This window comes from Malassezia japonica, chromosome 3 (assembly GCF_029542785.1).
Source record: "Malassezia japonica chromosome 3, complete sequence".
NCBI lineage: Eukaryota > Fungi > Basidiomycota > Malasseziomycetes > Malasseziales > Malasseziaceae > Malassezia > Malassezia japonica.
The window spans coordinates 35579-63405 of NC_083372.1; the positions used below are offsets into that span (position 1 = coordinate 35579).

At 58.0% G+C, this 27827-nt stretch overlaps 12 protein-coding genes across 12 annotated transcripts; 8 read left to right on the forward strand and 4 right to left on the reverse strand.

Moving 5' to 3' along the window:
- Window positions 1-11: 11 nt before the first annotated feature.
- TSC2 (Tuberous sclerosis 2-like protein) lies at window positions 12-5577 on the forward strand (the record flags this gene model as incomplete). The annotated part of the gene is made up of 2 exons (XM_060265827.1): window positions 12-5241; window positions 5270-5577. The coding sequence occupies 2 exons, from the start codon at window positions 12-14 to the stop codon at window positions 5575-5577; spliced, it is 5538 nt and encodes a 1845-aa protein (XP_060121810.1).
- Window positions 5578-5623: 46 nt separating this feature from the next.
- On the reverse strand, window positions 5624-6160 carry AHP1_1 (peroxiredoxin type-2; the record flags this gene model as incomplete). Its single annotated transcript, XM_060265828.1, has 2 exons — window positions 5624-6130; window positions 6158-6160. 2 exons carry the CDS (start codon window positions 6158-6160, stop codon window positions 5624-5626), a joined length of 510 nt encoding a protein of 169 aa, XP_060121811.1.
- A 316-nt stretch (window positions 6161-6476) lies between these two features.
- Window positions 6477-7126, reverse strand: AHP1_2 (peroxiredoxin type-2; the record flags this gene model as incomplete). The annotated part of the gene is made up of 4 exons (XM_060265829.1): window positions 6477-6542; window positions 6588-6616; window positions 6659-6725; window positions 6755-7126. The coding sequence occupies 4 exons, from the start codon at window positions 7124-7126 to the stop codon at window positions 6477-6479; spliced, it is 534 nt and encodes a 177-aa protein (XP_060121812.1).
- A 260-nt stretch (window positions 7127-7386) lies between these two features.
- Window positions 7387-8375, forward strand: QCR6 (ubiquinol--cytochrome-c reductase subunit 6; the record flags this gene model as incomplete). Its single annotated transcript, XM_060265830.1, has 4 exons — window positions 7387-7497; window positions 7547-7678; window positions 7806-7936; window positions 8363-8375. 4 exons carry the CDS (start codon window positions 7387-7389, stop codon window positions 8373-8375), a joined length of 387 nt encoding a protein of 128 aa, XP_060121813.1.
- An 869-nt stretch (window positions 8376-9244) lies between these two features.
- Window positions 9245-11271, forward strand: MJAP1_001883 (uncharacterized protein; the record flags this gene model as incomplete). The annotated part of the gene is made up of 5 exons (XM_060265831.1): window positions 9245-9281; window positions 9352-9504; window positions 9534-10146; window positions 10219-11101; window positions 11128-11271. 5 exons carry the CDS (start codon window positions 9245-9247, stop codon window positions 11269-11271), a joined length of 1830 nt encoding a protein of 609 aa, XP_060121814.1.
- A 441-nt stretch (window positions 11272-11712) lies between these two features.
- MJAP1_001884 (uncharacterized protein) lies at window positions 11713-13943 on the reverse strand (the record flags this gene model as incomplete). The annotated part of the gene is made up of 7 exons (XM_060265832.1): window positions 11713-11731; window positions 11904-11979; window positions 12266-12279; window positions 12529-12543; window positions 12754-12763; window positions 12788-12808; window positions 13076-13943. The coding sequence occupies 7 exons, from the start codon at window positions 13941-13943 to the stop codon at window positions 11713-11715; spliced, it is 1023 nt and encodes a 340-aa protein (XP_060121815.1).
- Window positions 13944-14287: 344 nt separating this feature from the next.
- On the forward strand, window positions 14288-15573 carry MJAP1_001885 (uncharacterized protein; the record flags this gene model as incomplete). Its single annotated transcript, XM_060265833.1, has 2 exons — window positions 14288-14405; window positions 14570-15573. 2 exons carry the CDS (start codon window positions 14288-14290, stop codon window positions 15571-15573), a joined length of 1122 nt encoding a protein of 373 aa, XP_060121816.1.
- Window positions 15574-16008: 435 nt separating this feature from the next.
- MJAP1_001886 (uncharacterized protein) lies at window positions 16009-18033 on the reverse strand (the record flags this gene model as incomplete). Its single annotated transcript, XM_060265834.1, has 1 exon — window positions 16009-18033. The coding sequence occupies one exon, from the start codon at window positions 18031-18033 to the stop codon at window positions 16009-16011; it is 2025 nt and encodes a 674-aa protein (XP_060121817.1).
- Window positions 18034-18699: 666 nt separating this feature from the next.
- Window positions 18700-20509, forward strand: MUP1 (methionine permease; the record flags this gene model as incomplete). The annotated part of the gene is made up of 2 exons (XM_060265835.1): window positions 18700-19462; window positions 19575-20509. The coding sequence occupies 2 exons, from the start codon at window positions 18700-18702 to the stop codon at window positions 20507-20509; spliced, it is 1698 nt and encodes a 565-aa protein (XP_060121818.1).
- Window positions 20510-21057: 548 nt separating this feature from the next.
- On the forward strand, window positions 21058-22161 carry MJAP1_001888 (uncharacterized protein; the record flags this gene model as incomplete). The annotated part of the gene is made up of 3 exons (XM_060265836.1): window positions 21058-21114; window positions 21151-21231; window positions 21295-22161. The coding sequence occupies 3 exons, from the start codon at window positions 21058-21060 to the stop codon at window positions 22159-22161; spliced, it is 1005 nt and encodes a 334-aa protein (XP_060121819.1).
- Window positions 22162-22655: 494 nt separating this feature from the next.
- On the forward strand, window positions 22656-25061 carry ACO1 (aconitate hydratase; the record flags this gene model as incomplete). Its single annotated transcript, XM_060265837.1, has 1 exon — window positions 22656-25061. The coding sequence occupies one exon, from the start codon at window positions 22656-22658 to the stop codon at window positions 25059-25061; it is 2406 nt and encodes an 801-aa protein (XP_060121820.1).
- Window positions 25062-25916: 855 nt separating this feature from the next.
- Window positions 25917-27756, forward strand: AVO1 (Component of a membrane-bound complex containing the Tor2p kinase; the record flags this gene model as incomplete). Its single annotated transcript, XM_060265838.1, has 5 exons — window positions 25917-26967; window positions 26992-27431; window positions 27454-27539; window positions 27563-27637; window positions 27666-27756. The coding sequence occupies 5 exons, from the start codon at window positions 25917-25919 to the stop codon at window positions 27754-27756; spliced, it is 1743 nt and encodes a 580-aa protein (XP_060121821.1).
- Window positions 27757-27827: the final 71 nt, after the last annotated feature.

A 27827-nucleotide genomic window follows, 5' to 3' on the forward strand; every position in this document is an offset into this window, starting at 1 on the left:
GCACCAGCGGGATGGACGATAGCAAAAGCAGCGCCTCCAAGGCGTCGCTCTTTTTGCGCTCGTTTCGCTCGCGCACTGCGTCGTCCACGCAGCCGTCGGTCCCTGAGGCGGGAAACGATGTGCGCGTGCTGAATGGCACCATGCTTGCGGACATACATAGTGCGATCGATGCGCTGCTCCAGACCAAGCCGGATGCGCCGGAGCGCCCGCCGCAGCTCCGGTTTTTGATCGAGACGCTACGGAAACACACCGAGAATGAGGGGGTACTGCTTGACCCTGCGACGGCGACGCCGCTTGTCTCGTCGCTCACCGTACTCTGCTCGCGGCTGATGCGGCCCAAGTACGCGCTGGACGTGCGCTTGGGTACTTGCGAGCTGCTCACCGCCACACTCAAGTATGCAGAAGAGAGCACGGCGCGGTCAGGCATGCCGGCGCACGACGCCGCTGCGCTCACAGGTTGGAACGCGACGATGCCGGCGCATGTGCTCAGCGCGCTCGATCGCGCTTTGCTCTTTAAGCTTATCGTGGGGCTCCGTGACGATAAGGACTGGGAGGCCGCAGCGCTCGTGAGCGATCCAGGGCGCGCTATCTACACGCTCTCGTGCCAGCTCACTGCTTTGCAGGCACTCTCGCGCGACGGACGCGACATCCTCGCCTTTCGCGAGATCATTGTCGTGCTCACGCAGTGGATCGGGCCGGCGTGGGGGTGTATCATGCATCTGCGTTCGCTGGAGCACTCTCCGGAGCACCACAGCTTGCTCACGACGAGCGAGCAATGCGCCTACACGGTGCTGCACCTCATGGCGGCCGTGATCAAGTTCCACGCCTCGCGCCTGTCCTGCGACCAGCTCCAGGCGGCGCTGCTGAGTGTCACGCAGCTGATCCTCGAACCGTCGGTCCCGTCGTCGACGGCAGACGAGGGAGTGACTGCGGACGAGATCAGCCCTCCCGTCGGCGACTCGCTCACGCACGGCTTCTCCTACTACGGCCTCGAGGTAATGAGCCCATACTTTAGCACGCCGCGCCTCAAGGCGACCGCGCAGCCGCTTCCGGAAAAGCGGGCGCAGTCGCAGGAACGCGCCTCGGAGTGGGTCACGACCGTGAGCGACGCCAAGATGCCCGAGCTCAAAGAGAGCGATGTACGGGCGCTCGTCCGGGTGCCGGACGCGGCGATCTGCTTTGCGTTCCTCCCTCCTGCGTGCATCACGCCGATCGTGCACGCCATGTGCCGCGCACAGGGCCTGCCGGCGCTCCGCGTGGATGCCGATGCACTGCTTACCACGCTGCAGTTACGCCGCGACGGCATGCAGGGCGAAATGTGGGCCTTTCTCACAAATCTCTTGCGCAGCCACTGCGCCAACTCGGTGCTGCGGACCGTGTGCCAGCTCTTGTGGCCACGCAAGAACAAGGAGGCATGGATGGATCTGCCGTTTGCCTCGACGCAGCAGCGCGCCGAGCCGTCGGTGCTGGTCGGCGCGCTCCTCTTTCTGCACGCAGCGTTGATCTGGGCGGCGGAAGACCGCCTCGAGAACGGCATGCAAAAGTCACGCACCGGAAAGGACGACGGTGCCACGACGCTCCTGTCGCTCCCTGCGATTGCCGGTGCGGTCCAGGGCGCGCTCGAAAAGGATATCGCGGTGCTGGACCTCGCGACGGTCTTGTTCCTCGACGACTACCTGCCCGAGCGCCGCGTGGATATGGGTGCGCGTGTCGACCCGCTGCTCGAGCCGCGCGTGCGCCAGGCGCCGGTGCCGCTCTGCACGCTCTTTCGCGAGAACGACGTGCAGGCCGACTGGGACTTGCTGCTGGACCTGCAGGTCCTTGCGAAGCGCCACATGGCTGTGTGGAAGAGCGCCCAGGGCGCGCGGCCGACGCCCTCGTCGACGATCTCGATCATCATCATCCACATCCTCGTCGAGATCCTCTCTGGCACGCCGGTCGACTCGCGCGAGAGCGAGCAGGTGGCCGGCGTGCGCGACCGGACCGTGGCTGCGATGCCGCACCTGTCCTCGCTCTTCTGGTCGCTGGCGCCGCTGCTGCCCGACCATGTGATGGTGGACATGGTGCTCCAAAACCGGCAGCACCACGCCTACGTCCCCAGCTCGCCCGACTGGATCGAGAATACGGTGGAGCTTGTGAATACCTTTTATCCCCCGCAGCTGCACGCAAGCACGCCGGCGATCGCGCCCATGGCGCGATTCGAAGTCGTTCAGCTGATCAGCAACATGTACGACGCAGTGCAAGACATGCCGCAGTTCCGCAACGAAATGATCGAGCAGGTGGTCGTCCCGCTGCTCGAGCGTGCGCTGTGCCTCGAAAACAGCCCCGAGATCGAAGCGATGCTGCGCGCCATGCTGCGCCACGCGGCGACCGTCTCGGCGTTTGACGCGTCTGTCGGCCAGGGCCAGCCTTTTACGCGCCTACGCCACGTCCTGGTCGAGAGCATCCACCGCGCCCAAGGCCTCGACGCGACGACCGAGCGCAAGCAGGCACGGGCGCAGCATTCGCGGCAGCAGTCGCTGGGGCCGAGCAACATGAATGTCGCGCGCGAGACGCAGGCACGTATTCAGCGTGCGATCCGCTCGGTGCGCGACATGGTCACCATTTTCTACCAGTTGTCGTTTGCTTTGCCGAACGCGGCAGTGATGCTTCCGTACGACGTACACGACTCGGACGAGGTGCGCGACCGTGCGCAGGCGTGCAGTGTGTCGCTCTTCCGCGATCTGCTCGTGCTCGTGCAGTGCAACGACTCGTTCAACCTCACGAGCAGCGGCATCTCGATGAGCGGCACCGGCGACGTACGCGCGGAGCACACCTCGACCGATGCGCGCGCGCCCTACACGATGCACATCCCGACGCAAGTGCGCCTGGTCATCCTCCAGTGGCTGATGCGCCTGCGTGCGGACCGCCACCACCAAATTTATTTTGTGCACAATGTCGACAAGGACGTTGAACCGCTCGCCCAGCTCATCCAGCGCACCGACGAGCGCGAAGAGCGGGGGCGAGCGCGCGACGAGCGCCTGGCGCCCGAGACACGCGGCCGCTCGCGCGCACGCGAGCCGAGCGGCGAGCGTGGGTGCAGCGAACGGCGGGCGGAGCCGCGCGAACGCAGTGCGTCGCGCGCGCCAGACGCCCCGATGCTCTGGAGCGTCCCCGAGACGCTCCAGGTCGACCTGCCCGACGAGGGGTGGCCCAGCACCCTCTGGAAGGTGTATGCACACGAGCACGTCGACAATGAGCTGCCTGCTCACGAGCCTGGGGCCGGTGAGCCGCTCGTCATGCCCACGTCCGAGTATCTCGGCGTGTTGATTAACCTGTTGCAGAGTGAGGCGGACTGGGAGATGGTGTCGTATATTATTGCGCACCTGCCTGCGCAGCTGAGTAACAAGCCGTGCTTCTGCGGTCCCCACACACGCGAGCAGATCTCGGCGCTGAGCGACTTGCTTTGCACGTTGCTTCTCCAGCAGAAACAGTTCTCCAACCTGATCCTGCCCGAGGACGTGAAGCGCACCGACATGTACGCAGTCGTGTACGCGACGATGATGGTGCTTGTGAGCTACCGGCGCCTCCTCTCGCGTACGCAGCACGACGAGCTGCTCGAGGCGTTTATCGCCGGCTTGACCAAGTCGCAAAACACCGCGCAGCCCTGCGTGCGTGCCTTGGTCGTCGCGAGCTACGAGCTGCAAAAGTCCTTTACGCGCCTCGTCGCGGGTGTCCTCGTGAAGCTCTCGACAATCATGTCGTCGATGACGGTGAGCGTGCACATCCTCGAGCTGCTTGTCGAGATCAGTGGGTCGCCCGCGCTCTACGCCAACTTTACCGAGTCGGACTACAAGCGGGTGTTTGGTATCGCTCTCCAGTACATCCAGTACCACCAGAGCTCGGCAGCAAGTTCGCGCGAGGATATCCGCTCGAGTCCTGCCAAGTTCTCCTTGTCGCAGTACGTCATGATGCTGGCGTACAGCAACATTGCGCAGTGGTTTATCACGCTGCGCCTCAGCGACCGCGCCAAGCATGTGCCGTACATCACGCGCGGCCTGATGCTCGCGAACGAGGGCCGCGAGAAGCTGACCGACCAGACGTTTGTGTGCCTCGACTTCCTTGCGCGCTTTACATACAGCAACGCGCAGTCAAAGCCTACTCGCTCGCTGATTCGCTTCCTCGTCACTAGCTCGGATCCGACGCAGAAAAAGGCGCCCAACGCGGACTCGAATGCGTCGCAGACATGGGTCATGGGCAAGGGGCTCGTGACCATCACCTCGCTTCGCCGTGCTGGGTGGCTCGAGCTCGTGGTGCGCCGCCCATCGGGCACGACGTCTATGGTCGCCAAGCTCGAAAACGAGCCGTCGGCGACCCTCGTCGACGAAGAGCGCATGGCCGAGGCGCTGCCCAAGACGCTCGCGCGGACGCGCGCACTGAGTGCCTTGTCGCTCCCGTCGCGTACCGCCCCTTCTCCGCTGACGCACTCGGAGTTCTACAAGGACAAGGACAGCGAGGTGCGACGCAAGTTTCCGGGCGCCTTGGCCAAGGAGCGCCCAGCGCAAGAAAAGCCAGCCGAGACGCCCGCGCCCGCGCCCGAAGCCGAGGCACCCGCGTCCGCAGCGCAGGATACGAGTTCGTCGACGGCCAGTGCCGCGCGCAACCGTGAGAATGCCATGAACCCAGCGTATTTCGCGCTGCAGCTGAGCGCTTTTCCGGATATGGTGGTGGACAAAGCTCCGATTCGTCTGCCGGCAGAGCCGGCGACCGACCGCCTGCTTCGCGCGATCGACTTGACGCCCGTGTACGACTTCCACAAAATCGGTGTGCTCTACGCTGGCTTCCAACAGACCACCGAGAAGGAGATCCTGAGCAACACGCATGGATCGTCGGCGTACATGAAGTTTTTGTCGCGTCTCGGCGACCTGGTCCCGCTGCGTGGGCAGGAGGATGTGTACACAGGTGGCTTGGACCGCCAGGAGGACGAGCACGGAAAGTACGCGTACGTGTGGAAGGACAATATCAAGCAAATCGTGTATCACACTGCGACGCTGATGCCGAACCGCCCCACGGACCCGAATCACTCAGCCAAAAAGGCACTGATCGGTAACGATTGGGTGCACATTATCTTTAACGAAGCGAACCAGCCCTACGAATTTGGAACGATTGCAAGTCAATTCAACTTTGTGAATATCGTGATTTCTCCTCACTCGAAGCTCAAGAATGGCGTCGAGGCGTACGAGGTGAATGACGACATGTTCTGTACGTCTTCTTTTTTTTGCTTACCCAGTCTTCGTGGAACTCCAGCGCCGCCCCGGCCTCCCAGACTTCTCACCGGTGGGCAACGGCAAACTGGTCTCGTTCGGTGCTCTGCCGCGCTTTGTGCGCAACCTTGCGATGCACTGCGACCTGATGAGCCAGATTTACCTTGACACGGGAGAGTCCATGGTGCCGTACACCAGCAACTGGGTCACCAGGTTGCACCATGTCGAGCGCTACCGTGCCAAGCTCGAGGCGGGTCGCCTGGAGGCAGATCAAACGGACATGGATCCGGCTGTGGACCAGCGCGACTATACCCGGTTGTTTGACAACTATTAATAGCTGAACGCACATATCTTCAGTCTGTTTAGGATAAAAAAACATTCTACAACTTGCTGAGCACAGCGTCGGCGGCCGACTGCGACAGCTCGCCCTTGTCCTCAGCAAAGTATTCAATCTTGAGGTCGTTAATGACCAGCGCGTAGCGTGCGGTACGAGTACCAAAGCCCTTGTCGCTCAGGTCGAGCGTCGCACCAAGACCGTGCGAGAAGGCGGCGTTCACATCCGAGGCAAAGATGGGCTCCTCCTTGCCACCCTCACGGACACCCCAGGCGCTCATCACAAAGGGGTCGTTCGCGGCAATGACGGCGACCTCGTCGACGCCCTTCGCCTTGAACTCCTTCAGCTTCTCCACGTAGGGAGGAATGTGGTTCACATGGCAGGTGGGAGTGAAGGCACCGGGCACCGACACAATCACCACCTTCTTGCCCTTCCAGCGGTCGTGCGACTGGAAGGTAGTGGGGACACCGCAGGCCTTGCCCGAGTCGAGCTCAGGGGCCCAGGGCACGTATGAGAAGGTCGTGTTGGGGACAGTAGAACCTTGGGTAGCAGACTACGTTAGTACTCGCGGCGCACGTACCATTGTGGCAAGTGGGCAGGAGTCCAACGCCGTCGGGCGCCCTTTATCCCCACCGTCCGTGCGCGTCCCCGCCTCCATAATGATGACTAAACATGGAATCTTCTCCGCGGTTCACTCCACGATCGGCGCACGGGTGGCGTGCCCGACGTGTGACCGGGGCAGTGTGCGCCCGGGCCAAGCGTCATTGCCCATGTACCCGAAAGCCACGGATCCCATACTAGTTCTGAGTCCCTCTCCCCTAGTAGAACAAAAAAGTATTATAGTTGAGGCTTGTTGATGCTATAGAACAAACAGCCTATTGAACCTCGCGACTCTTCCTTTAGACCTTGGTCAGGATAGTGTCGATCGAGGCGTTCTGCAGAGCGCCAGTGTCGCCCTCGTCCGACTGCAAGTATGTTAGTATTTCGTCCCACCGCCGCGAGATACATACAGCAAAGTCGACCACCTTGAGGTCATCAACTGCAATGTGTTAGCACGATGCATAGAAAACAAAATACGTACTGATCAGAGCGTAGCGGGCAGTGCGCTCGCCCATCTTCTTGAAGCTCAGGTCGATGGTGGCACCGAGCTGATCGGTCAGTATTAACAAATACGTACAGCCTTCGAGAAGTCAAGGTCGATGTCGGTAGCAAACACGACCTTGTCCTGGGCATGGTTGAAGGTGCCCCAGGCGCTCATGACGTAGGGGTCGTTCGAGGCGATCACGTAGACACCGTCGACACCCTTGGCCTTGAGCTCATCCGAGCGCTTGACCAGCGGGGGGATGTGCTGCTGGTGGCAGATCGGGGTGTAAGCACCGGGGATGGACACAACCACGATCTTCTTGCCCTTCCACTCCTTGTGAGTCTCAAAGGTGGTGGGGATACCGCAGACGGCACCAGAGTCAAGCTCCGGAGTCCAGGGAATGTAACCGAAGGTGGTGTTAGGAATCTCAGCGCCCTTAGCAGTAGCCTGAGTGTTAGCTCTCATTTTTGTCTGTAGGGACACCCACCATTGTTAGTGATAGGAAGGTAAACCGGGATCCGGTTCACCGGCCTTTTATAAGCCCAACCGCATGTGCGCACACGCCACGCATCGATTACGGTGACCTGATTATCGACTGACCTCCACATAGATCACGTGGTGGATGCTTGGTAATTCGGGACAGTTCGGGGGCCCATTCTCGTGGGTGTGCAGTGAAATCCAAGCGCACCGTTTAGCGACAGCGTCCGCGACTGCACTTCTAGAAAATGTCTCTGCTGTCTGCCCTGAGCAACTTTGGCATGTCTTCCTCTGCGGTTGCCGAGGAGACCGCTGCTCCCAGCTGGTTCGCCTCTGTCTTCCCTGTCGCGCACAGCGAGGTATGTTTTCGCGAAGGATGAATGTGGAACGGATGCTAACGCGTTGCAGGAGGAGGAGAAGGAGGAGGCTGACGAGGAGAAGGCCGACGATGAGGCTGAGAAGAGCGAGGAGGCTGACGAGGAGGCCGACGAAAAGGAGGAGGACGAGGACGAGGACGAGGACGAGGACGATGACGATGACGTATGTTTGTTCGAAAAAAGTAGAATACTAACGAGCAGGAGCCTGAGGACGTACGTTATTTCGAGCGACCAAGAGCAGGATACTTACCATGAAATGCCACATTTGGCACTGTTGACATATTGTACAGACCATGCCTGCCATCTACGAGGAGTGCGAAAAGTCGTCGGCCTGCGGCAGTGTCCGGCATCACTTTGAGGAGTGCCAGGAACGTGTTACTGGTGGCAAGGGCTTCCCCCACGAGGACTGCACTGAGGAATTGTATGTTATCATGCGAGGTGTCAGACTAACCAACAGCTGTACGTACCGGCGCGCTTTGCAGAACAATATACTAACACGACCTAGTCCACCTCGCTCACTGTGCCCTGGAGTGCACCGCGCCGTATGTATGCGCTGAGGAGAGAGTACTAACCATTCAGGAAGCTGTTCGCCTCGCTCAAGTAAGCTTCTGTGTTACCCTGAACTGCTTGTTTGTTTCGATATGCTTCGTAGAAATGCGCTATCGTATGCGCGATGCGATGAAACATGACAGGACCATTCTTTCGCTTTGCCAGTGGTCTCAGACAGCGGAATGCGACATATGCGCTTGCAAGCCATTTGCGCGCCGTTTGGTATGTACGTTGTTCTTTTCTACATCATCTCGATAGTCAAGCACCTCGTACCGGGGCTGCTGGTTTATCCATCCAGGGCGGTGATATAAAGAACTGAGTGGTTAGCAAACTGCCTCTTGAGAATGTGCTTACCGTTGTTTCCACGGATGAAAGCATCGCCCAGGTGATTCTTCAGCTGGCCATCGACATGTTCCGTCGTCTCTTCCATGGCAATGTTCATGTAGCCGTCCAGGCAGGAGAGTGTTCCTTTTGGTAAGCGTATCCAGTATCAAAACGTACCAAGGTAGTCAATACCCGAGTTGAGACGCACAGCAACGCGCTTGCCAGTCACACCTAAAAGTCGTTAGCATACGTTCTGGTGTTTAAAACGCGCGGTTTTACGTACCTTTGAGGAAGTCATTGGGGCTTCCGGACTTCACGTTAGCTTCAACGTTTGCAACATCGCCCGTAGGCTCGCTTCCAGCAGAAGCAGGCGTCAAGTCTGCCATGTCGTTGGAAAGGTGGAGACGACGACGGCGAACGTCTTGGGCTCTAGGAAATATTTCCTAAATTGCCCACTTCCTAGTGGTTCATGCGAAGGCACTGCGGCTCGCTGTAGCAGGAGCTGTGGCTATATGATCCGTAGTGTGGTGTGAAATGGGCTCGGGAATCTGCTCTATTCCATTAATGGATCCTCCTACTTGAAAAATGTGCTTTCATAGTTTGTGGTAGCGTTCGCTCGGGCTCTCGCGCCATGCCCATACCCAAACGCTCGGCACATTGCCATAGTATATAGAACACCATATGCCAGGATCATACTGTGTTTCCTTACTGCAAAGCCTTTTGCAAATTGTGACCTTGTTCTCAACAGGTTCTCGCCGGCTCCTACTATTCGCGCACGTTCCCTAATGTGACCAATTCGAACAATTCCGACGCTTCTCCACATCGTTAGCCACTCGAGCCATTAGCCCTCCTTGGGATGTCGGCTGCCATGGACGCCGATGCGAGTCCTTATGGTACGTATACGTGTCACAACATGTGCTAACCACGAAGGATTCACCAACTCTTCGCGAGTTCCTGATGGAGAGGAGCCCTTGTTCGGTGGCACGCCTTTCCGGGATACGCACGGCGAGGACCAAACAACGCACGATGACGACTCCCGCGTATTCTATTCGCTCCTGAATGTCGACAAAGATGCGACCGAGGAGCAGATACGTGATGCATACAAGACGCTGGCTGGTAAGTTACTTGGACAATGCTGATACCAGTGGCCTTCCATCCCGACAAACATCCTGACCCGAAGCATAAGGAAATGGCCGAAAACACTTTCCGGGATATCCAGAAGGCATACGAAGTGCTGAGTGACCCTGAGCGCCGTGCAGTGTATGACCACTTTGGTGAAGAGGGTCTGCAATCTTCTTGGTCTGTGGCCGTTCGCGGGCAGTCGCCTGCCGAAATGCGTGCTGAATTTGAGCGCCAGTCGCGCCTGCGCCAGGCCGCCGATGCCGAGAGCCTCGTCAAGTCGCGCGGCGAATTCAGCGCGACTATCAATGCCTCTTCGCTCTTCGCACCCAACCCCACTGTGGTGAATCCGCTGCGCCCACGCCGCGCACCGCTGACCTTCTCGGACCGCCTTGAGCGCGTGGATTGCACGCAGCTTATGGGCAAGCACGGATTCGACATGCAGACATCGAGCAGCACCGTCGTATCTGTCTCGGGACAGATGCTCAGCCGTGGCAACATGGGCGGTGGAAACCTTATTGGCACAGTAAAGACTCAATGGAGTCCCCACTTCTTCTCCGAGATTAGCGCTACGATGCTAAAGCCCCATGTTCTCACCTCCAAAGGACAGTATACCGTGGACGACAACCTGTTCTTTACGTACGCCATCGTATCGCAAACCATGGCAGCACCGCCTTCGGTGACTATGACATGGGGACAACGTCTATCCAGCAAGTCGTCGCTGACCGGATTCTCGTCATACAAGACGGGAGCATATACCATTGGAGACTGGGGTATGGGCAAGGACGGAAACCCCGTGGTTGATGATACGGGTGCGCTCATTGTGGGTGTGACCAAGCAAGAGCCCACGGGTCCGGGATGGACGTTCCAAACGACCATGTCTGAGGTGGACCTGTCCTTTGGATACGACTGGAACATGCGCGTATTGGGAGGCGTCATGGTGCGCAGCGGTATTGTACTTGGAACGGGCAACGGCTTCTCCGTTTTCACGAATGGCGAGCGCCGTATTACGGAGAACATCCGTTTGATGCTCGGAATGGAGTGCGGCCTGCTCACCGGTGTGATGTTCAAGGTGCGTGTATCGCGCCTTGGCCAGCGCATTGTGGTTCCCATTCTTCTGTCGCCCAATTTCCGCACGGATCTTGCGGGTGCGGCGACCCTACTCCCGGCCGCTGCAATCGCCTTGTCGCACTACTTCTATTTCGTTCCGAAGAAGCAGCGCATGATTGCGGAGCGCGTGGCAAAGCTGCGCAAGGAGAACATGGGCGTTATTGAGCAGCGCCGTGCGTCCGCCGAGCAGACGCGTGAACTCTTGCGTGGCCAGGCGCTGAAGCGCGCCGAGTCCGAATTTTCTAAGAGCGGTGTGGTCATCATTCAAAGCTACTACGGCAACAAGGCCAAGTTCCCAGCGCCGATGGATCTTGCTGCCAGTGTCCTTACCAACAAAGAAGATCTCATGAAGATCGTCAGCCGAGACCCCGAGATGCCCCTCGATACCTTGTCGGAGAACCAGCCCATGTGGTGGGACGTGCGCGTCGCGCTCCAGATGCTTGTGAACCAGAGCCAGCTTGTCATTCCCGCTGGGCGATCCAAGGTATGTTTTTTATGCTCACAGTACAGTCCAAGCTCGTTGGTTTCTTTGACCCTTGCATCGGTGAAAAGAAGTCTCTATTTATCCGCTACGTCTTCCGTGGTCACCTACACGAGGTTGTGGTGGCCGACCTCGATGCTGTCGCGCTTCCCATGCGCAGCCAGCAATTGTGATAGGAGGACATTCATTAGTTCTCGCTATATAGGATCGTTGCTAGAGCGAACCACTCACGAGACGTCCTTGCACAAATACCGAGCTGATGTTGCGGTCGTCACCGCAAAAGACCCACTTTTCAAAAGCGGAGGAGAGGGTATCATCTTCGTGAACGTACAATCCAGGATTAACAGGCGCCTGGCGTGCAGTGGCTGGATAGGTGTTGATAAGCAGAGCGTCAAACTCGTAACCTCCTTCGAGTTTACCAACCCTGTTCTCCAGGCCACAGACATGGGCGCCGCCTAGTGTTGCCAGGTAAAAGAGTGCTTCCAGCGACACGGAGCGCCCGTGTAATGAAGGTTGTTGGAGAGCAAGACCACGAGAGACTGTGCTGGCTTCGCGAATGACCGACAGCATCCCAACTGCATATCCTCCCGAGATGTCCGATCCCAAGCCAATCTTTAGACCGCGCTCAGCGAGCTCGACAAGGCGGAATAGTCCACTGCTCAAATTCAAATTGCTGACAGGGCAGTGCGACAATCCGCATTTGCGCTCCAAAAGGAGCTCGATCTCTTCTTCACTGAGGTGGATGGCGTGGGCCAAAATGGTACGGTCATTCAAGAGATGGTAATGGTCATATACGCCCGCATACGATTTGGATTCAGGGAACAACTCCAGCGTCTTGGCGATCTCGGCCTTGTTCTCACTCATATGCGTCTGAATACGAACTGCCAGTCAGTCTAATGGGAACGTACTGTCTGGGTTCTCCTGTGCGAGGTGGCCGATTCCATTAAGAAGCTCATCCGTACAGCAGATGGCAAAGCGAGGGGTGAGAATGGGCTGGACCAATGCGTCGGGCATGGGACCACACAGGTCTTTGGCATATTGAATCAGATCCAAGGAGTGGTTGCAAGATTCTGACGCGCTGGATTCCACGTAGGTGGGCGATGCATTTCGGTCCATTTGACACCGGCCAACAAAGGCACGGAGTCCTTTCTCGTGGCAGACCCTTACCAGGGCCTTTGAAGCTAAACGTCAGCAGAACAACGTACCTTCTAAGTGAAGTGTTGCATACAAGCATGCAGTTGTAGTACCGGAACGGAGGTATCGTTCCACGGCAGAGCCGTACGTAGCCTCCGCGTACGAAACGTCATGAAATTTCGATTCTTCCGGAAACGTGAGTTTCTGTAGCCAGTCCAGTAGCTGGAACTGCATACCAAGCCCGGAATTGGCCTGAAAAGTATTAGTATTCATTTTCTTTGTACCTCTAGACGTACGATTTGAGCTGCATGCTGTAATGTTAGCATCCAAACATGGCGTCAATACATACCGTATGCGTATCAATGAATCCAGGGCACAAAAAGCTTCCCTTCGCTAGGTAGATCACTTCGGGGGACTTGCACCATCCTTTCCTCTCTAGAAACGAAGCAGCCTTGCTCTTGTTGCCTTGGGCGGTAACTCCCTCCGTGCTAACCGGACATGCGTCAAGGTCATCCACGAACTGAATAATACCTTGCGCATCCACCCCCAAGATACCATTTTCGATAATCTTGGTCTCTGTAATACTCACAGGGGTTACGATTCCGCCGACAAATACTCTTCCAGACATGGTGCGCTAGAGCGATCTAGGCAACGCCTCACCCTATCGGTGTGCCAAGCTGATCCGTGCTCGTCTTATCAGCACGATTACGTAACGCGTGAATTTTCGTACATGAATGACTGGGCAAAGTCGTGTGCAGTATCCCGCTCATAAGCCGGTGACTTTTGGTGTGTGCTATAGTACAATGGTAGTCTAATTAAATTAAGCCCGGGCATCATCGCGACGGCTGAGCTCAGCCTCGCGCATCTTCTTCTCAGCCAGAACCTTGAACTTGAAGTAGTCCTTGTGCAGACCGCACTCAGTCTTGCCGGCCTTGTCGGCCCAGCGACCCGAGCGCTCGCCCGCGTTCTTGTCCGAGGGCAGGGCCGTCGAGTGCCAGTCACCAATGGACTTGTATCCAAGGTCGAGCAGCTCGTTGTAGGGCACCGCGTGCTCCTTGACGTACTTGTTGACGTCCTCGAACGACCAGTTCAGGAGTGGGTTCACCTTAATGAGGCCCGTCTCGTCCACCTCGACCGCAGGAAGGGCGGCGCGGTCAGCACCCTGCGAGCGACGGCGGCCCGTGAAAACTGCACAGACCTTGAGCTCGTCGTAAGCGCGACGCGCAGGCTCCACCTTGACAAGGTAGTCGTAGGTGTCCTCGTCACGCTCCCAAAGCTGCGGGCCCCAGCGCTCCTCAAACTCGCTCACAGTTGCGCTTCCCACCGGGGTGTACACATGCATAGGAGCGTTGTAGTGCTCCGACGATCGCTTCGCAAGCTCCGTAGTCTGGGGAAAGTGGTAGAGGGTGTCAATGAAGATGAGCGGCACGAGGTGCTGAGCAGGCACACCCTTGCTTTGCGCAAGCTCGGTGCTGATGCGCGAGACAAGGTCCAGCGTGACACAGCCCGTCAGGCCGAACGCGGTGGTCTGGTATAGATTCGGCAGGTTGTTCATCGACCAAGCCAGAATTTCTTCAGGGCGAGCATTCTGGAGCTTCTCGTTGATGTTCGGGAGGTCTTCAATGATGCGTTGCACCTGGGTGTTGACGTCTGCACCGTCTGCAGCGTACACAGATGCGGACAAAGTAGTCGGCGCCGCTTGCGAGGACATGCTCGTCGTTATTTTTTTTTGCGGGACATCAGAACATCGCTGCCCGTTCTTTATACTCCGCACGCAACACCAGCGCGCCACTGGCCGTGCATTTCCGTAGGCCCCTTCCTCCGTGTCCGAAGCAATTCCCTACCGCCGATGCAAATATGGCGTGCTCGCTCCGAAGGCGACCACGTGGCCCCATGCGGATCCACATGGCTCCGCAGTCTACGACAAAACTGAAAATGGTCACGTGTGCGTGAGAACTAGGAAGTTCTGTAGTTGTGCGCCGGGCATTCCTAGTCGAGTGCGCTCGTGTTCACGTTTTCCTCAACCTACACTCAGGTCATCCTCAAGTTTGTAGAATGGCTGCTCGTCCTACTGTGAACGTTCGAGGAGTCGACGGTGCGGCTACGGGCTCGCTGCCTCTTCCGGCGGTGTTCACTGCCCCGATCCGCCCGGATGTCGTCGCGGCTATTCACTGTGAGTAACTTTTACCAGAGACGAAATATGGCGATGGCATCTTTTTTGTCGAAAGTCCATATTGCAACGTCGCGTATCGCGCTTGCAAGCAAACACTCGACACTTTTAGATGCCTTGCTGTGTTTTCTCTCTCTTTCCCGAACGCGAATACTAACACTTTTTAGCCAACATTGCCAAGAACAAGCGTCAGCCTTACGCCGTTGCTTCCAACGCCGGTCACCAGACCTCGGCTGAGTCGTGGGGTACTGGTCGCGCTGTCGCCCGTATCCCCCGTGTTGGCGGTGGTGGTACCCACCGTTCGGGCCAGGCTGCCTTTGGTAACATGGCTCGCGGCGGTCACATGTTCGCCCCCACCAAGGTCTGGCGCCGCTGGTTCATCAAGACTAACCAGGCCCAGCGCCGCTACGCTACTGCCTCGGCTCTTGCTGCCACTGCTCTCCCCTCGCTGGTGCTCGCTCGCGGCCACCGTGTTGAGGAGATCGAGGAGGTTCCTCTGATCGTCTCGAGCGAGGTTGAGTCGTACACCAAGACCAAGGAGGCTGTTGCCGTGCTCAAGGCCCTCAACGCCTACAACGACGTTGTCAAGGTCTCGAACTCGCGCAAGATCCGCGCCGGTGTTGGTAAGCTGCGCAACCGCCGTCACACCCAGCGCCGCGGCCCTCTTGTCATCTACAACGAGGACAAGGGTCTCGTCAAGGCTTTCCGCAACCTGCCCGGTGTGGAGCTCGTCAGCGTGCACAGCCTCAACCTCCTCCAGCTCGCCCCCGGTGGCCACCTTGGCCGCTTTGTGATCTGGACCGAGGACGCTTTCAAGCAGCTTGACAGCATCTTCGGCACCTACGAGTCCGCCTCGGAGGTCAAGTCTGGCTTCCGCCTCCCCGCTGCCAAGATCTCCATGCCCGATGTCACTCGTCTCATCAACTCGGATGAGATCCAGAGCGTCGTTCGCCCGGCTGGCCCGAAGCAGACCAAGCGCCCTTTCACGCAGAAGAAGAACCCTCTGCGCAACCGCGCTGTTCTCTTCCGCCTCAACCCTTACGCCCAGGCTTCGATCCGCAACGAACTCCGCGAGCAGGCCCAGCGCCAGGCTGGCAAGCTCAAGAAGAACACCAAGACTCCCCGTACCACCACGAGCCCGGAGTTCTTCGAGCAGCTCCTTGCCCCGTAAATGGGTTAGCCAGTTGCTCACGGGATGTTCACGCGTTTCTCTGCTGGATTGTACGAAGTAGCCCATTCACTAGCGAGCCATCCCGTGGCTTTCTGTGTTTTGGTGCAGATGTCTTCTTTCGTCTCAAAACTGCTTGCTAGCTTTCTAATCTGGATATAGTCAGCGTTAGATCCTAGTGACTAGAAACCGCAATGCTACAGATTTGCTCTCTATAAGTTGGTGCCCGTCAGAAGGGAAAAAATGCATGCGAAACCAGGAACGGCTGGAAAGAAAAAAATCGTACACAGGCCATTATCGGCGATCATTGTTCCCTAGAGGAAAAACACTAACGAGAGTTTAGCTACGGACATAGGAGGTTTGCGCGCCGTAGCCAGACGGCAAAGAGCGAAACAAACAAGAAAGTAAGCCAATGAGGCATTGCGGAGTAGACTCCGCTTAGACAAGGTACGAGCGGACCCTGTCGAAGCCGGGCTTGTATTTCATGTTGTTTTGGTTAACCTGCGCGTTGGTCAAACCACAGAGCAAGTCCGTGTCCCAGCTGCTAGCGAGCTGGAAGGGGTGGTGCGGGTCGTTGTTGCGGCCAAAGTCACCAATGCTCTTGGAGCCCTTGGTGTACTCGGGCCATCCGCCGCGGAAGTGGCGCAGACCGTTCTGGGGGTCCTTGACGAACTCGACGTTCGCCTCGCGGTAGGCCTGAGCAACCTTACCACGGATGTAGTTGTTGTCCGTCGTCGGCGGCAGGTTGGCGATGGGACCAGGGTCGCTCGCCGAGGCACCCGACTCGATAAAGTGCAGCTGCTTCCAGGTGCCCCACGCGTACGGCGTGTCGCTACCGTGGTAGGTGAGCAGCTCCTTGTACTTGTCCGGCGTGTCAGGGATATAGAACGACGGGCCGAAGCGGTAGCGCCAAGTCGGAGCCACACCGTGGCGGAGGTCGGCCTGGACACCGGCCGGGCACACCCACACCTCAGCGGTGATAATGGGGCCCACGAACGGCGCAAGGTTGGCAGTGTGGATCAGGAAAGCATTACCCTCATCCTTGTTATTGCCGATGAGCATGGGGATATCGACGAACTGCTTGTTCTCCAGACGTTCGTAGTAGTTGTCAAAGGTCGTCACATGGTCAACAGCCAACGTGAACTTGGCGTTCTTCGTGAAAGAGGCCTGCATCAGGGCACTCCAAGGCTTCTGTTGCATGCAGCGGAACTGCTTGTGGTCATTCGAGGTACCACAGCCGACCTCCTGGGCAACTAGGTTCCAGGAGCTGTTGTGTCCCTGGAAGGTGTCGCTGCTGTTCGCCAGGAAATAGCGACCGAGCGACGTCATCGAACCACTCTGAAGGATCAGACCGTTGACCAGCTTGGCCGAAGGCTTGTTGTGGTGTGCGAAAGCCCAGTTGTCCACCGAGCAGGCACCGGTGCTCGTACCACCGATCGTGATCTTATCCGGGTCACCACCAAAGTGCGCAATGTTCTTGTGTACCCACTCGATGGCGTAGTCGATGTCCTTCAGACCGGGGTTACCACCGGTGTACTCGCCCTTACCGTCGTGCTGGTCGGGATGCAGTTGGGGCGACAGGGGGTAACCAAAGATCCAGTTACGGAAGTTGGCGCTGACGGAAATCACATCGTCCTTGCTGACGAGCGTGTCACCGCGGTACATCTCGATACGGTTCGAACCCCACTCATAGGAGCCACCATAGAAGTTCAGCCAGACAGGAGCCTTGTGCGTGCCGTTCGACTTCTTGTAGTTCTCCCAGAAGTTCTTACCCACGTAAATGTTCATGTTCAAGCAGTCCTCGCTCTGCGTGTCGTTCTTGAACACGTCGGGGCTAAGACCAAAGATCTGCACAGCGGTCACCGACTCAGGGCTACCGTGCTGAGGGCAGCTCCAGCCGTAGTGCGTAGCGTCACGGATACCATCCCACTTGGGCGCGGGCTGCGGAGGACGGAAACGGTTGGAGCCGGCCGTGTCGGCACCAAAAGGCACACCGAGCCACTGGTAGGCGCCCGAGGTCTCGTTCAGACGACCGCGGACCTGACCCTCGTTAGTGCGCACGACAAGGAACTCGTCGCTGCCGCTGCCCGAACCGCCAGTCTGGCTAGCGCTCGCGCTAGAGCTCGAACTCTTCGACTTGGAGCCGGACTTGGAGCCAGACTTGGAGCCGGACTTCGACGCGCTCTTTGACGCGCTGTCCGACGCGTGCGACGCGTGCGGAGAGCTCTTCGACGCGTGCGAGGAGCTGCTCTTGTGGCCAGACGACGAGCTCGACGGGTGGTTCCACTTCTCAGCCAGGCTCGTGTGGTTGATGCGACGCGCCATGTTCTGGTGGTGATGCACTGCGAGGTTGTGCGCAACGTGGTGCTCGCGCGCAGCAACATTGTTAACGTTGACAATGAGGCCAGCAAGCACCACAAAGGCGAAGAGAGCCTTCATCTTGAAGAGGCTAGCAATCGCCATGGTGTTCGACAAGGGGAGGACCGGGTGCGACGCGTCTCGCGCGAAGCGAGCTATTATTTGCCGGGTGCTGAGCTCGGCACGTGCATGAGATTTGTCGCGTAAATCTTGCAGCAGGCTGGCGTACCCTGCGCCGGCAAGGGCTCGGCATGTGGAGGCTTGGGCAACGACCAAGGGCTGCAGCAAGGATCCTCCCTTTTGACAGACCATATCACACAGTCCAGGGCTGCCCGGATTCCCATGAACGATGATCCGTAAATCTCTCTTGATTGGTTCATCATTTCCTATTTGCTAAGAAATGCTTTGATAATGAGATGGGTGTGTTAATCTCGAGAGCATCCCGTTTGGCAGTTGGATTCGCCCTCACGTCCCATAGTCGCCTAGAAGACGTGCTCCCCATGATTCATACTTTCCATGCTTTCCGCTCAGCAGCGTTTTGCCATAGCTGAGCACCGCACGCCATTAGAAAAACGCCTGCCAAAAATATTTTCTAATACCCTTTCGATGGCGTGATTTTTTGAACGCATCGTTTCATTATGCGCAGGGACAGACTCCTAAGAGGCTAGAATTTGGCCTGGGGCAGGTGTTGCGTCTTCTCTCCTGCGAAGCTTTTCCTTGCTTAAAAGCTACGCAGTAGCCCTAAGGACGCCTCTTTAAACCTTATTCCTCATGTCGAACGGCGTCGACATGACAGGGGGGAATTCCCCCTTGTCTACGGATCATAAAGGCAAGATGGGAGAGCATGAAGACATTCTCCCTGAGCTTCTACCCGACTGCGGCGACGACGTCGAGGCGGCGGTGAACAGCGAAGTCCCTCAAGGTCGTCAGGTTGGTGTCATCTCGGCCATCTTCCTAATGGTGAACCGTATGCTTGGTACGGGTGCCTTTTCCACAACCTCGACGATTCTGCAACAAAGCAACAGTGTTGGTATGAGCATTATTTACTGGGCCATCGGTGGTGTCATCGCAGGCGCTGGCTTTGCGGTGTACGCTGAGTTTGCTACCGCAATTCCCCGCAATGGTGGTGAGCTAAACTATCTACAGTACGCGTTCCGCAAGCCGTACTTCATGGTGGCCTCGATGTACGCCGCGCAGGCGCTTCTTCTGGGTCAGGCTGCTGGTAATGCCAACGCTGCAGGCCAGTACTTCATCCGTGCGGGCGGAGGTGAGACGACCGAGTGGAACTCGAAGGGTATCGGTGTTGGTATCCTGGTCGCTGCACTGATTATGCACGGCGGCTTCCTCAGGTATGGATTGTGGTTCCAAAACATCCTCGGTATCTTCAAAGTGGTCATTCTCCTTCTGATCGTCTTTGCTGGCTTTGCTGCGCTGGCGGGACGTACGATCGGCGAGGCACCGCACAACTTTGCGAATGCCTTCTCGGGCGCCAGTCAGACGCTAAATGATGGCCATATTCGGAGTGACATTTCTGGTGTGTCAGCATGCTTGTATAACGTACGTTCGACTTCCTTCTGGGACAAATACTAACACATGACAGGCGATTTGGAGTTACGTTGGTTACTCTAACCTCTTCTATGCACTAGGTGAGGTCCATAACCCGGCGCGCACCATGAAGATCGCTGGTCCGCTCGCATTGATCGTCCTTACCATTCTCTACGTACTTGCACAGGTGGCCTACTTTGCCGCGGTGCCAATTCCCGAGATTCTGGAGAGCAAGCAAATTATTGCTGCCTCCTTCTTTAAGCATATGTTTGGTGAACGTTCGGCGCGCGCCCTGTCTGTCTTCGTGGCTCTTTCGGCGGTTGCAAATGTATTCTCGGTGCTCTTCTCCCAGGGCCGTCTGAACCAGGCTCTGGGTCGTGACAACCTTATTCCCTTCTCCAAAATGTTTGCTTCCAACCGTCCTTTCAATACCCCGCTCGCCGGCCTTACTTGGCACATGATTGTCACACTGATTCTCATGCTTGCACCCCCGCAAGGTGATGCTTACAACTTTGTCCTGAACCTTTCCTCCTATCCGCTCAATGTGGTCAATTTGGCCGTCGGCTTGGGTCTTTGCTTGTCGTACCTTCCGCGGTCAAGTGGTCTGAAACCCAGCTGGTTCTACGACTGGAACCCACAATTCCGTGCGACGATCCCCATCACCATTTTCTTCACGTTAGTGTCCGCTTTCTTGGTTATCGTGCCCTGGATTCCACCCACCGAAAAGGTCGATGCACAGTACACCCATATCTGGTACGCGCTCCACGCTGGTGTGGCTCTTGCCTTCTTCGCAGGCGGTGCCCTGTACTGGTGCTGGTGGTACGTCCTCCTTCCTAGGGTTGGTCTATACTGGCCGAACTGGTACACGCTCCGCCCCACGATGGGCCGCTACTGGCTTGAGCCTGTCGAGACCGTCATGGACGACGGTACTATCCGCACCGTTTTCGAGCGTCGCCTTCTCGATGCCAAGCAAAACGCAGACTCCGAAGCGACTGCGGAGCCTGAACCTACCCTCAGGTCTGAATCGGCGAACTAACTCTTACTTCGCTCTTTCGCCTGACCACCGTCATCATATGAAAATAGGGAAATAACTGGTATACCATGGCTATCGCAATGTCAAAATCAGACTCCATTTGTGGGCATCAAAACTCCGCCTTCATTTAGCTCCGCGAGTGCAATGTCCGACCGCAGCCCCGAACCGACTTGGCGCGGACTTTACGCGCCTGGCACGCCATGCTCCGTGCACGGCCAGTTATTTAGTAAAACAAGTGCACGCCTCGAACCGACTGGCAAGGAATCAGATAGATAAATTGCAGATAGCCCGCCACTGAACCACGCCATTCTTCAACTTCAGTGCCACAGTGCATGTTCCCTTCGTACTTGAGTCATTTAAGGCCGACACGACTTTCTCTGACTCTTACCAAGTGCACTACTACCAGAAAGCTCTCTTCATCGCTTTTCCATAGTCGACCCTATTCGTTGACTAACCGCGCTTATTCTTCTTCACGTACTCACACGAAGAACCAACGTCCAGCGCTAGGACCACTTTTTACTGGCGTACCAGCATCCTTTTTGTACAGCACAATGGCACCTATTAACACGGAGAACAACGACGCTCCTGCGCAGAAGATCCACAACGTGGTACGTACGAATCGCCAAGCGTCATACTGACTGCAGGTGATCATCGGCTCCGGCCCTGCTGGTCACACGGCCGCCATCTACCTGGGGCGTGCCAACCTGGAGCCCCTCATGTTCGAGGTACGTTACATCACGGGCCGGCTCCCGTCCCTAGAGAAGGACAGTCGTACTAACACATAATAGGGTATGCTTGCCAACGGCGTTGCTGCCGGTGGTCAGCTCACGACCACGACCGATGTGGAAAACTATCCCGGCTTCCCGGATGGCATCGGTGGTTCTGAACTCATGGAGAAGCTGCGCGCTCAGTCGCAGCGCTTCGGCACCGACATCAAGACGGAGACCATCTCGAAGGTCGACCTCTCGAGCCGTCCCTTCAAGATCTGGCGCGAATGGGCCGAGGACGAGGGTCCGATCCTTACGCAGACTCTGATCCTGGCCACGGGTGCGCTTGCCAAGCGCATGCACCTGCCCGGTGAGGAGACCTACTGGCAGAACGGTATCAGTGCGTGCGCCGTCTGTGACGGTGCTGTCCCCATTTTCCGCAACAAGCCGCTGGTCGTGATTGGTGGTGGTGACTCTGCCTGTGAGGAGGCCACCTACCTGACCAAGTACGGCAGCCACGTCTACGTGCTGGTCCGTCGTGACGAGCTCCGTGCGAGCAGGATTATGGCCAAGCGTCTCCTGTCGCACCCCAAGGTGACTGTGCTGTTCAACACGGTGGCCACCGAGGCGAAGGGTGACGGTGAACTCCTGACTGCTGTGCGCACGAAGAGCACCACGACCGGCGAGGAGAAGGACCTCGAGGCCAACGGTCTGTTCTACGCGATTGGCCACATCCCTGCTACCTCGGTGGTCAAGGGCCTGGTTGACCTTGACGAGGACGGCTACGTGATCACTAAGCCCGGTACTTCGCAGACTTCTGTGCACGGTGTCTTTGCCGCTGGTGATGTTCAGGACAAGAAGTACAGGCAGGCGGTTACCTCCGCCGGCACGGGCTGCATTGCTGCTCTCGAGGCGGAGAGGCTCCTTGCTGAGGAGGAGGCCGAGTAAAGTAGATAGTCGTACTATTGTTATGCCGCCATGGGTCTATGAGCCGCTCTTCGAAATGCGGGGTAGGCGCTTTGCTCGCGCCACACCTTTCCAGGCGCCGCGTGGATTGGCGCGCGTGGCAGTGCCCGATCCCACGCGTCACAGCCCTTCTGCTCGGCGCCGAGCTTACGCGGGGTAGATATGTGCCGGAAGCCGGTGGCAAATCAGGGACGGTTGCCGGCTTTTGTCACGTGGTACATATTCAAGAGGGTCTGCCAGCCGAAGCGACCCGTAAAGTTATCCAATCATTAAGCTCTAATTCAAAATCGAGCAGTAACCAACGGTGATGACGATATTCCTCGACCGTCATAGGCTGGGAAAATTGCCAATCGCCTCTTCCGATTAGTGCCGCGGGTGCTTGCAGGCTGAGACTGCGCCTGCATTTTCCCGGCAGAAGAGCTACCTATCCCTCTTATAAACTCTCTCCAGCACCTGGAGGTTTTCTCTTGACCAACATGCTGTCGACCCGCGCGATGCGCTCCCCCGCCCTCCGCACGGCTGCCCTCAGGGTGAATCGTGCGGCGGCCACCCGTGGTTTCGCCACTGTTGCTGAAGATGCTCCTAACCTGAACGTCGAGGACCTCAAGAAGAAGGTCGAGATGAGCGTCATCGAGTCCGGCAAGGGCTACTACCTCCCTTACGAGAAGCTCGAGAAGAACCTCGAGGTCGTCCGCGAGCGCCTCAAGCGCCCCATGACCATGTCGGAAAAGATCGTCTACGGTCATCTGGACGACCCGCACACCCAGGACATTGAGCGTGGCGTTTCGTACCTGCGCCTTCGCCCTGACCGTGTTGCCTGCCAGGACGCCACCGCCCAGATGGCCCTGCTCCAGTTCATGTCGGCTGGTCTGCCCCACGTCGCTGTGCCCACCACTGTGCACTGTGACCACCTTATCGCTGCCAGCACCGGTGGTGTTGAGGACCTGGCTCGCGCCAAGGACGTGAACAAGGAGGTGTACGACTTCCTTGCCACCTGCACTGCCAAGTACGGTATTGGCTTCTGGAAGCCCGGCTCGGGTATCATTCACCAGATCATCATTGAGAACTACGCCTTCCCCGGTGGTCTGATGATCGGTACTGACTCGCACACCCCCAACGCTGGTGGTCTTAACATGATTGCCTGCGGTGTTGGTGGTGCCGATGCTGTCGATGTTATGGCTGACATTCCCTGGGAGCTCAAGTGCCCCAAGGTCATTGGTGTTGAGCTCAAGGGTAAGCTCTCGGGCTGGACTTCGCCCAAGGACGTTATCCTGAGGGTCGCTGGTGAGCTCACCGTGAAGGGTGGTACCGGTGCCATTGTCGAGTACAAGGGCCCTGGTGTCTCTTCGCTCTCCGCCACTGGTATGGGTACTATCTGCAACATGGGTGCTGAGATTGGTGCCACCACCTCGGTTTTCCCCTTCAACGACCGCCAGGCCAAGTACCTCGAGGCCACTGGCCGTAAGTCGATTGCCGACCAGGCTGCCAAGTACCAGGCCAACCTGCTGCCCGACCGTGACGCTGAGTACGACCGCCACCTCGAGATCGACCTTGACGAGCTCGAGCCCTACATCAACGGTCCCTTCACCCCCGACCTTGCCACTCCCCTGTCCAAGTTCAAGGAGGCTGTCAAGGAGAACGGCTGGCCCGAGGAGCTGCGCGTTGCCCTTATCGGCTCGTGCACCAACTCGTCGTACGAGGACATGTCGCGTTCGGCTTCGATCGCCCAGGAGGCCCTTGACCACGGTGTGAAGGCCAAGTCGGGCTTCACCGTTACCCCCGGTTCGGAGCAGATCCGTGCCACCATCGAGCGTGACGGCCAGATGGAGACCCTCACTGAGGCCGGCGGTATGGTTCTTGCCAACGCCTGCGGTCCCTGCATTGGTCAGTGGCACCGTACCGACGTGAAGAAGGGTGAGAAGAACTCGATTATCACGTCGTACAACCGTAACTTCAGCGGCCGTAACGACGCCAACTTTGCCACCCACGCCTTTGTTGCCTCGCCCGACCTGGTTACTGCCATGGCCTTTGCTGGTGACCTGACCTTCAACCCCGTTACCGACTCGCTCACTGGCGCTGACGGCAAGGAGTTCAAGTTCAGCGACCCGAGCGGCCACGAGATCCCTGCCACGGGCTACGACCCCGGTGAGAACACCTTCCAGGCTCCTCCGGAGGATGGCTCGAATGTCGAGGTCATTGTCAGGCCCGACTCGGAGCGTCTCCAGTTCCTGGAGCCTTTCAAGAAGTGGGACGGCAAGAACCCCACTGATATGCCTGTTCTGATCAAGGTGAAGGGCAAGTGCACCACGGACCACATCTCGGCCGGTGGTCCCTGGCTCAAGTACCGTGGCCACCTGCAGAACATCTCGAACAACTGTCTGATTGGTGCCACCAACATTGCCAACGACGAGACCAACAACGTCCAGAACTACTACACCGGCGAGTGGGGTGCGGTTCCCGCCACTGCCATCTCGTACCGTGACGACGGCCACCCCTGGGTTGTGATTGGTGATGACAACTACGGTGAGGGTTCGTCGCGTGAGCACGCTGCCCTGGAGCCCCGCTACCTCGGTGGCTACGCCATCATCACCCGCTCGTTCGCCCGTATCCACGAGACCAACTGCAAGAAGCAGGGTCTGCTGCCCCTGACCTTCCAGGAGTCCAAGGACTACGACCTGGTTCGCCCCGACGACCTCGTCGACCTTGAGGGTGTGACTGAGCTTGCCCCTGGCAGCGTCGTCACCCTGGTTGCTAAGCACAAGGACGGCTCTGTGGACAAGATTCCCCTGGTTCACTCGTTCAACGAGAACCAGATCGAGTGGTTCAAGGCCGGCAGTGCCCTCAACCTGATGGCTGCCAAGGCTGCCGCCAAGCGCGCTTAAAGGTTCCGTGTACACGCATACCGCAAGACGCTTGTCGTACTATAGATTGCAGTTTCTTCGGAATCGCTTGACTCCTATGTTTGGCATAGCGGACTCGCCACACCGCCCACGGGACCGCCGCAGGGCGGCTGGGGCGCGACTAGTTTGCCTCCACTTCACAGCCTCGTGTGGAGGAATTTCCGGCGTGGCAGACGCGTCGAGCCCTGCGCGATGTCCCTGGCCGTGGACCGAGAGTATGTGGCATGATTAACGTGTAGCGCGGCAATACAGCATTTACGTATAGAATACCTGCGCAGCTGCGATGATCCGATCGTCTCGCGGGTGATTACCAAAGGGATCCCTCCCTTGCACGCCCCCGGAGAGAGCGAAAATCTGTCGCACCCCACATCCAGCGAGAGTGGGGTCTATACCAAATTTGGATCACCAAGGGGTACAAACGTGCAGAAGTACGAGGGCACAGACGCCTACCAGGACGATGATGGAGTCGTGTTATCCTCGTCGCCGCTGCCCCCATTGGACATTGCCGCGGTCCAGCGGCTCTTTGAGGAGTACCTGCCCCAGGAGCGATGGCCGCTCGACGAGGAAGACGAAGCAAACCTTCCTGGCGTGAGCGCGCTGCATCCCTCGCCTATGGAATCGATCGGGACGCCAGGGCGCCACTCTCCTTTGGACGAAGTGCCGGCACCTTATCGCGTACAGCCGCGAAGACTGCAATACACACAGACAATCTACGGTCCACGGCAGTCGAGTATGCTTGGCATGCGTGTATCTGGAAAGAGGCGTGCCGATACAAGCACAAGCAGCTCAACCGAGCTGTTTGGCGCCTCAGAGAGCACAGCTGTGCCAGAGTCCAGCATGCGTGGCAGCCTGGCCCGCACGCTCTTCCAGAACTCGCTGCATTACAGCCAGGCGGACCAAGGAAGTATGGAAGCGGAAAGCGTCAAGACTGTGGTGAATCCGCGTGCAAGTGACATTCATTCGACCTATTCCAAGCCAGGTCCTGCTGGTATGATACACCCTTCGCCCGACCGTGCAGCTGGGGCGAATGTCTTGTCGGCACTTGCCGATTCGGGCGGGCAACGGCGGACGACCTCGCCGCTTGTTCCCCTGAACCCATCTCGTGCAGGAATGGAGCCTATTTCGTTCCATATCGAGGCCATTGGATTTTCGCAGCAGCCGGAAGGGCTCGGTGAAAGCCTTGTTTCAGACGAGCCATCGAGCCTTGAATCGGACAGTGACGAAACACTTGCGAGTGACACGCTGTGCCCTTACATTCCAGGCTCTTTCATTATCAACCCCGTTCCCGAGAGCTCGTCGCTGGCCCAGTCCAGCAAGCGGCCAAACCGGTCACGCAAAGGGTCGGCAGCGCGCCTCGGCGAGCGGCTTCCCGGCCAGACCAGCCGCTCGCCTGCACCCGAGGATCCAGGCCGACTGATATTCCAGCGCAATGCCATCCGTCCTGCGCCACCGAACGCCTCCTTGCTGAGCTCCAAGTTTGGGTTGAACGATACGAGTCAGTCGCAGGCGCAAATCCACCTCGCGCGGTACGGTCGCGCGGGTGCAGGCGAAAGCGACGCGAATGGCATCACTATCTCGCTCTACTTCCCAAACCAGACGAGTGTCGAGGCTACGTCGCCGCTCCCTGTGCGCATTCGGAAGGACGCCACGATGGAGGAGCTTATCGGCTACGGCCTCTTTTGCTATGTGGAAAGGCACGGCGAGCCGCCGCAACACCCCGATGCCGACGAGGAGGAGCTCGACATCTATCTCGAGACCACCGCATGGTCCCTGCACATGGTCGAGGACGGCGAGGTGGACGAGGACTACCCAGCCATTGACCGCTCCCTGGTCGTCGGCCGCTTTGGCGAAACGGAATTTGCGATTTGCCCAACGTCGCAGCCCCGACGTACGTATTTAATGCTCACCACAGATGCATGGCGGCGACCGGAAGAGCCGACATCGGCGGCCGATGTCCCCAACACGTTTGCCATGCAACCCTCACGCGACCGGCCTAGCGAGTCGGAACCTGATACCCTGTCGCTGCAGATCATGGTCGTCCCTACGGCCATGGGTATGACGACCATCCGAGTCCCTCCCCGTGCGACTGCAGCCCAAGTACTTGCGATTGCATGCCGTCACTGCCTTTTGAGCGATCCCAGTGGCTATGCGCTGCTTTACCGCGATGTCGACGAGGTGATTCCTTTGGACAGGTCCGTGCGTGACTTTTACGGCCGTACGGACCTGGTGCTCGTGGAGCGGACCACGCTCCCCCGTGCTGCGGAGGCGCCGGTGCCCTCTGCGCGACCCGCGTCGAGCATGCCCGAGCAGCCTAAGTACAAGACGGCGATGGACTTGATTTCTAACTACAAGGTACGTCATCTTACTGACGCAGGCCTATTCGGTCAGCCGGCGCCACCCCATCTCGGTTGGCCGCCATGAGCGTGTACTGACGATTGATGGCGACTGGATCCACATTATGTATGTTGCGCTGCTCATGACAGTCGTCCTGCCGAGAAGCGCATGTTCCACGCACGGTCCACGTCCTACCCCATTTCGGCCGTGCTGCAGTGCGAGCAGTATGTCCGGATGCCGAACCTATTCAAGATTGTTGCCTATCGTGAAAAAAACGCGCGATACGAAGCGCTACGACTTTGAGGCGGACAACCGCCAGAAAGCAGGTGCGTCGCTCGACTAACCACAGAGGAAATTGTGGCCGAGATCAATCAGCTGCGGCGTCCCTAGATCGTGAGAGTTGTATTTCTACAT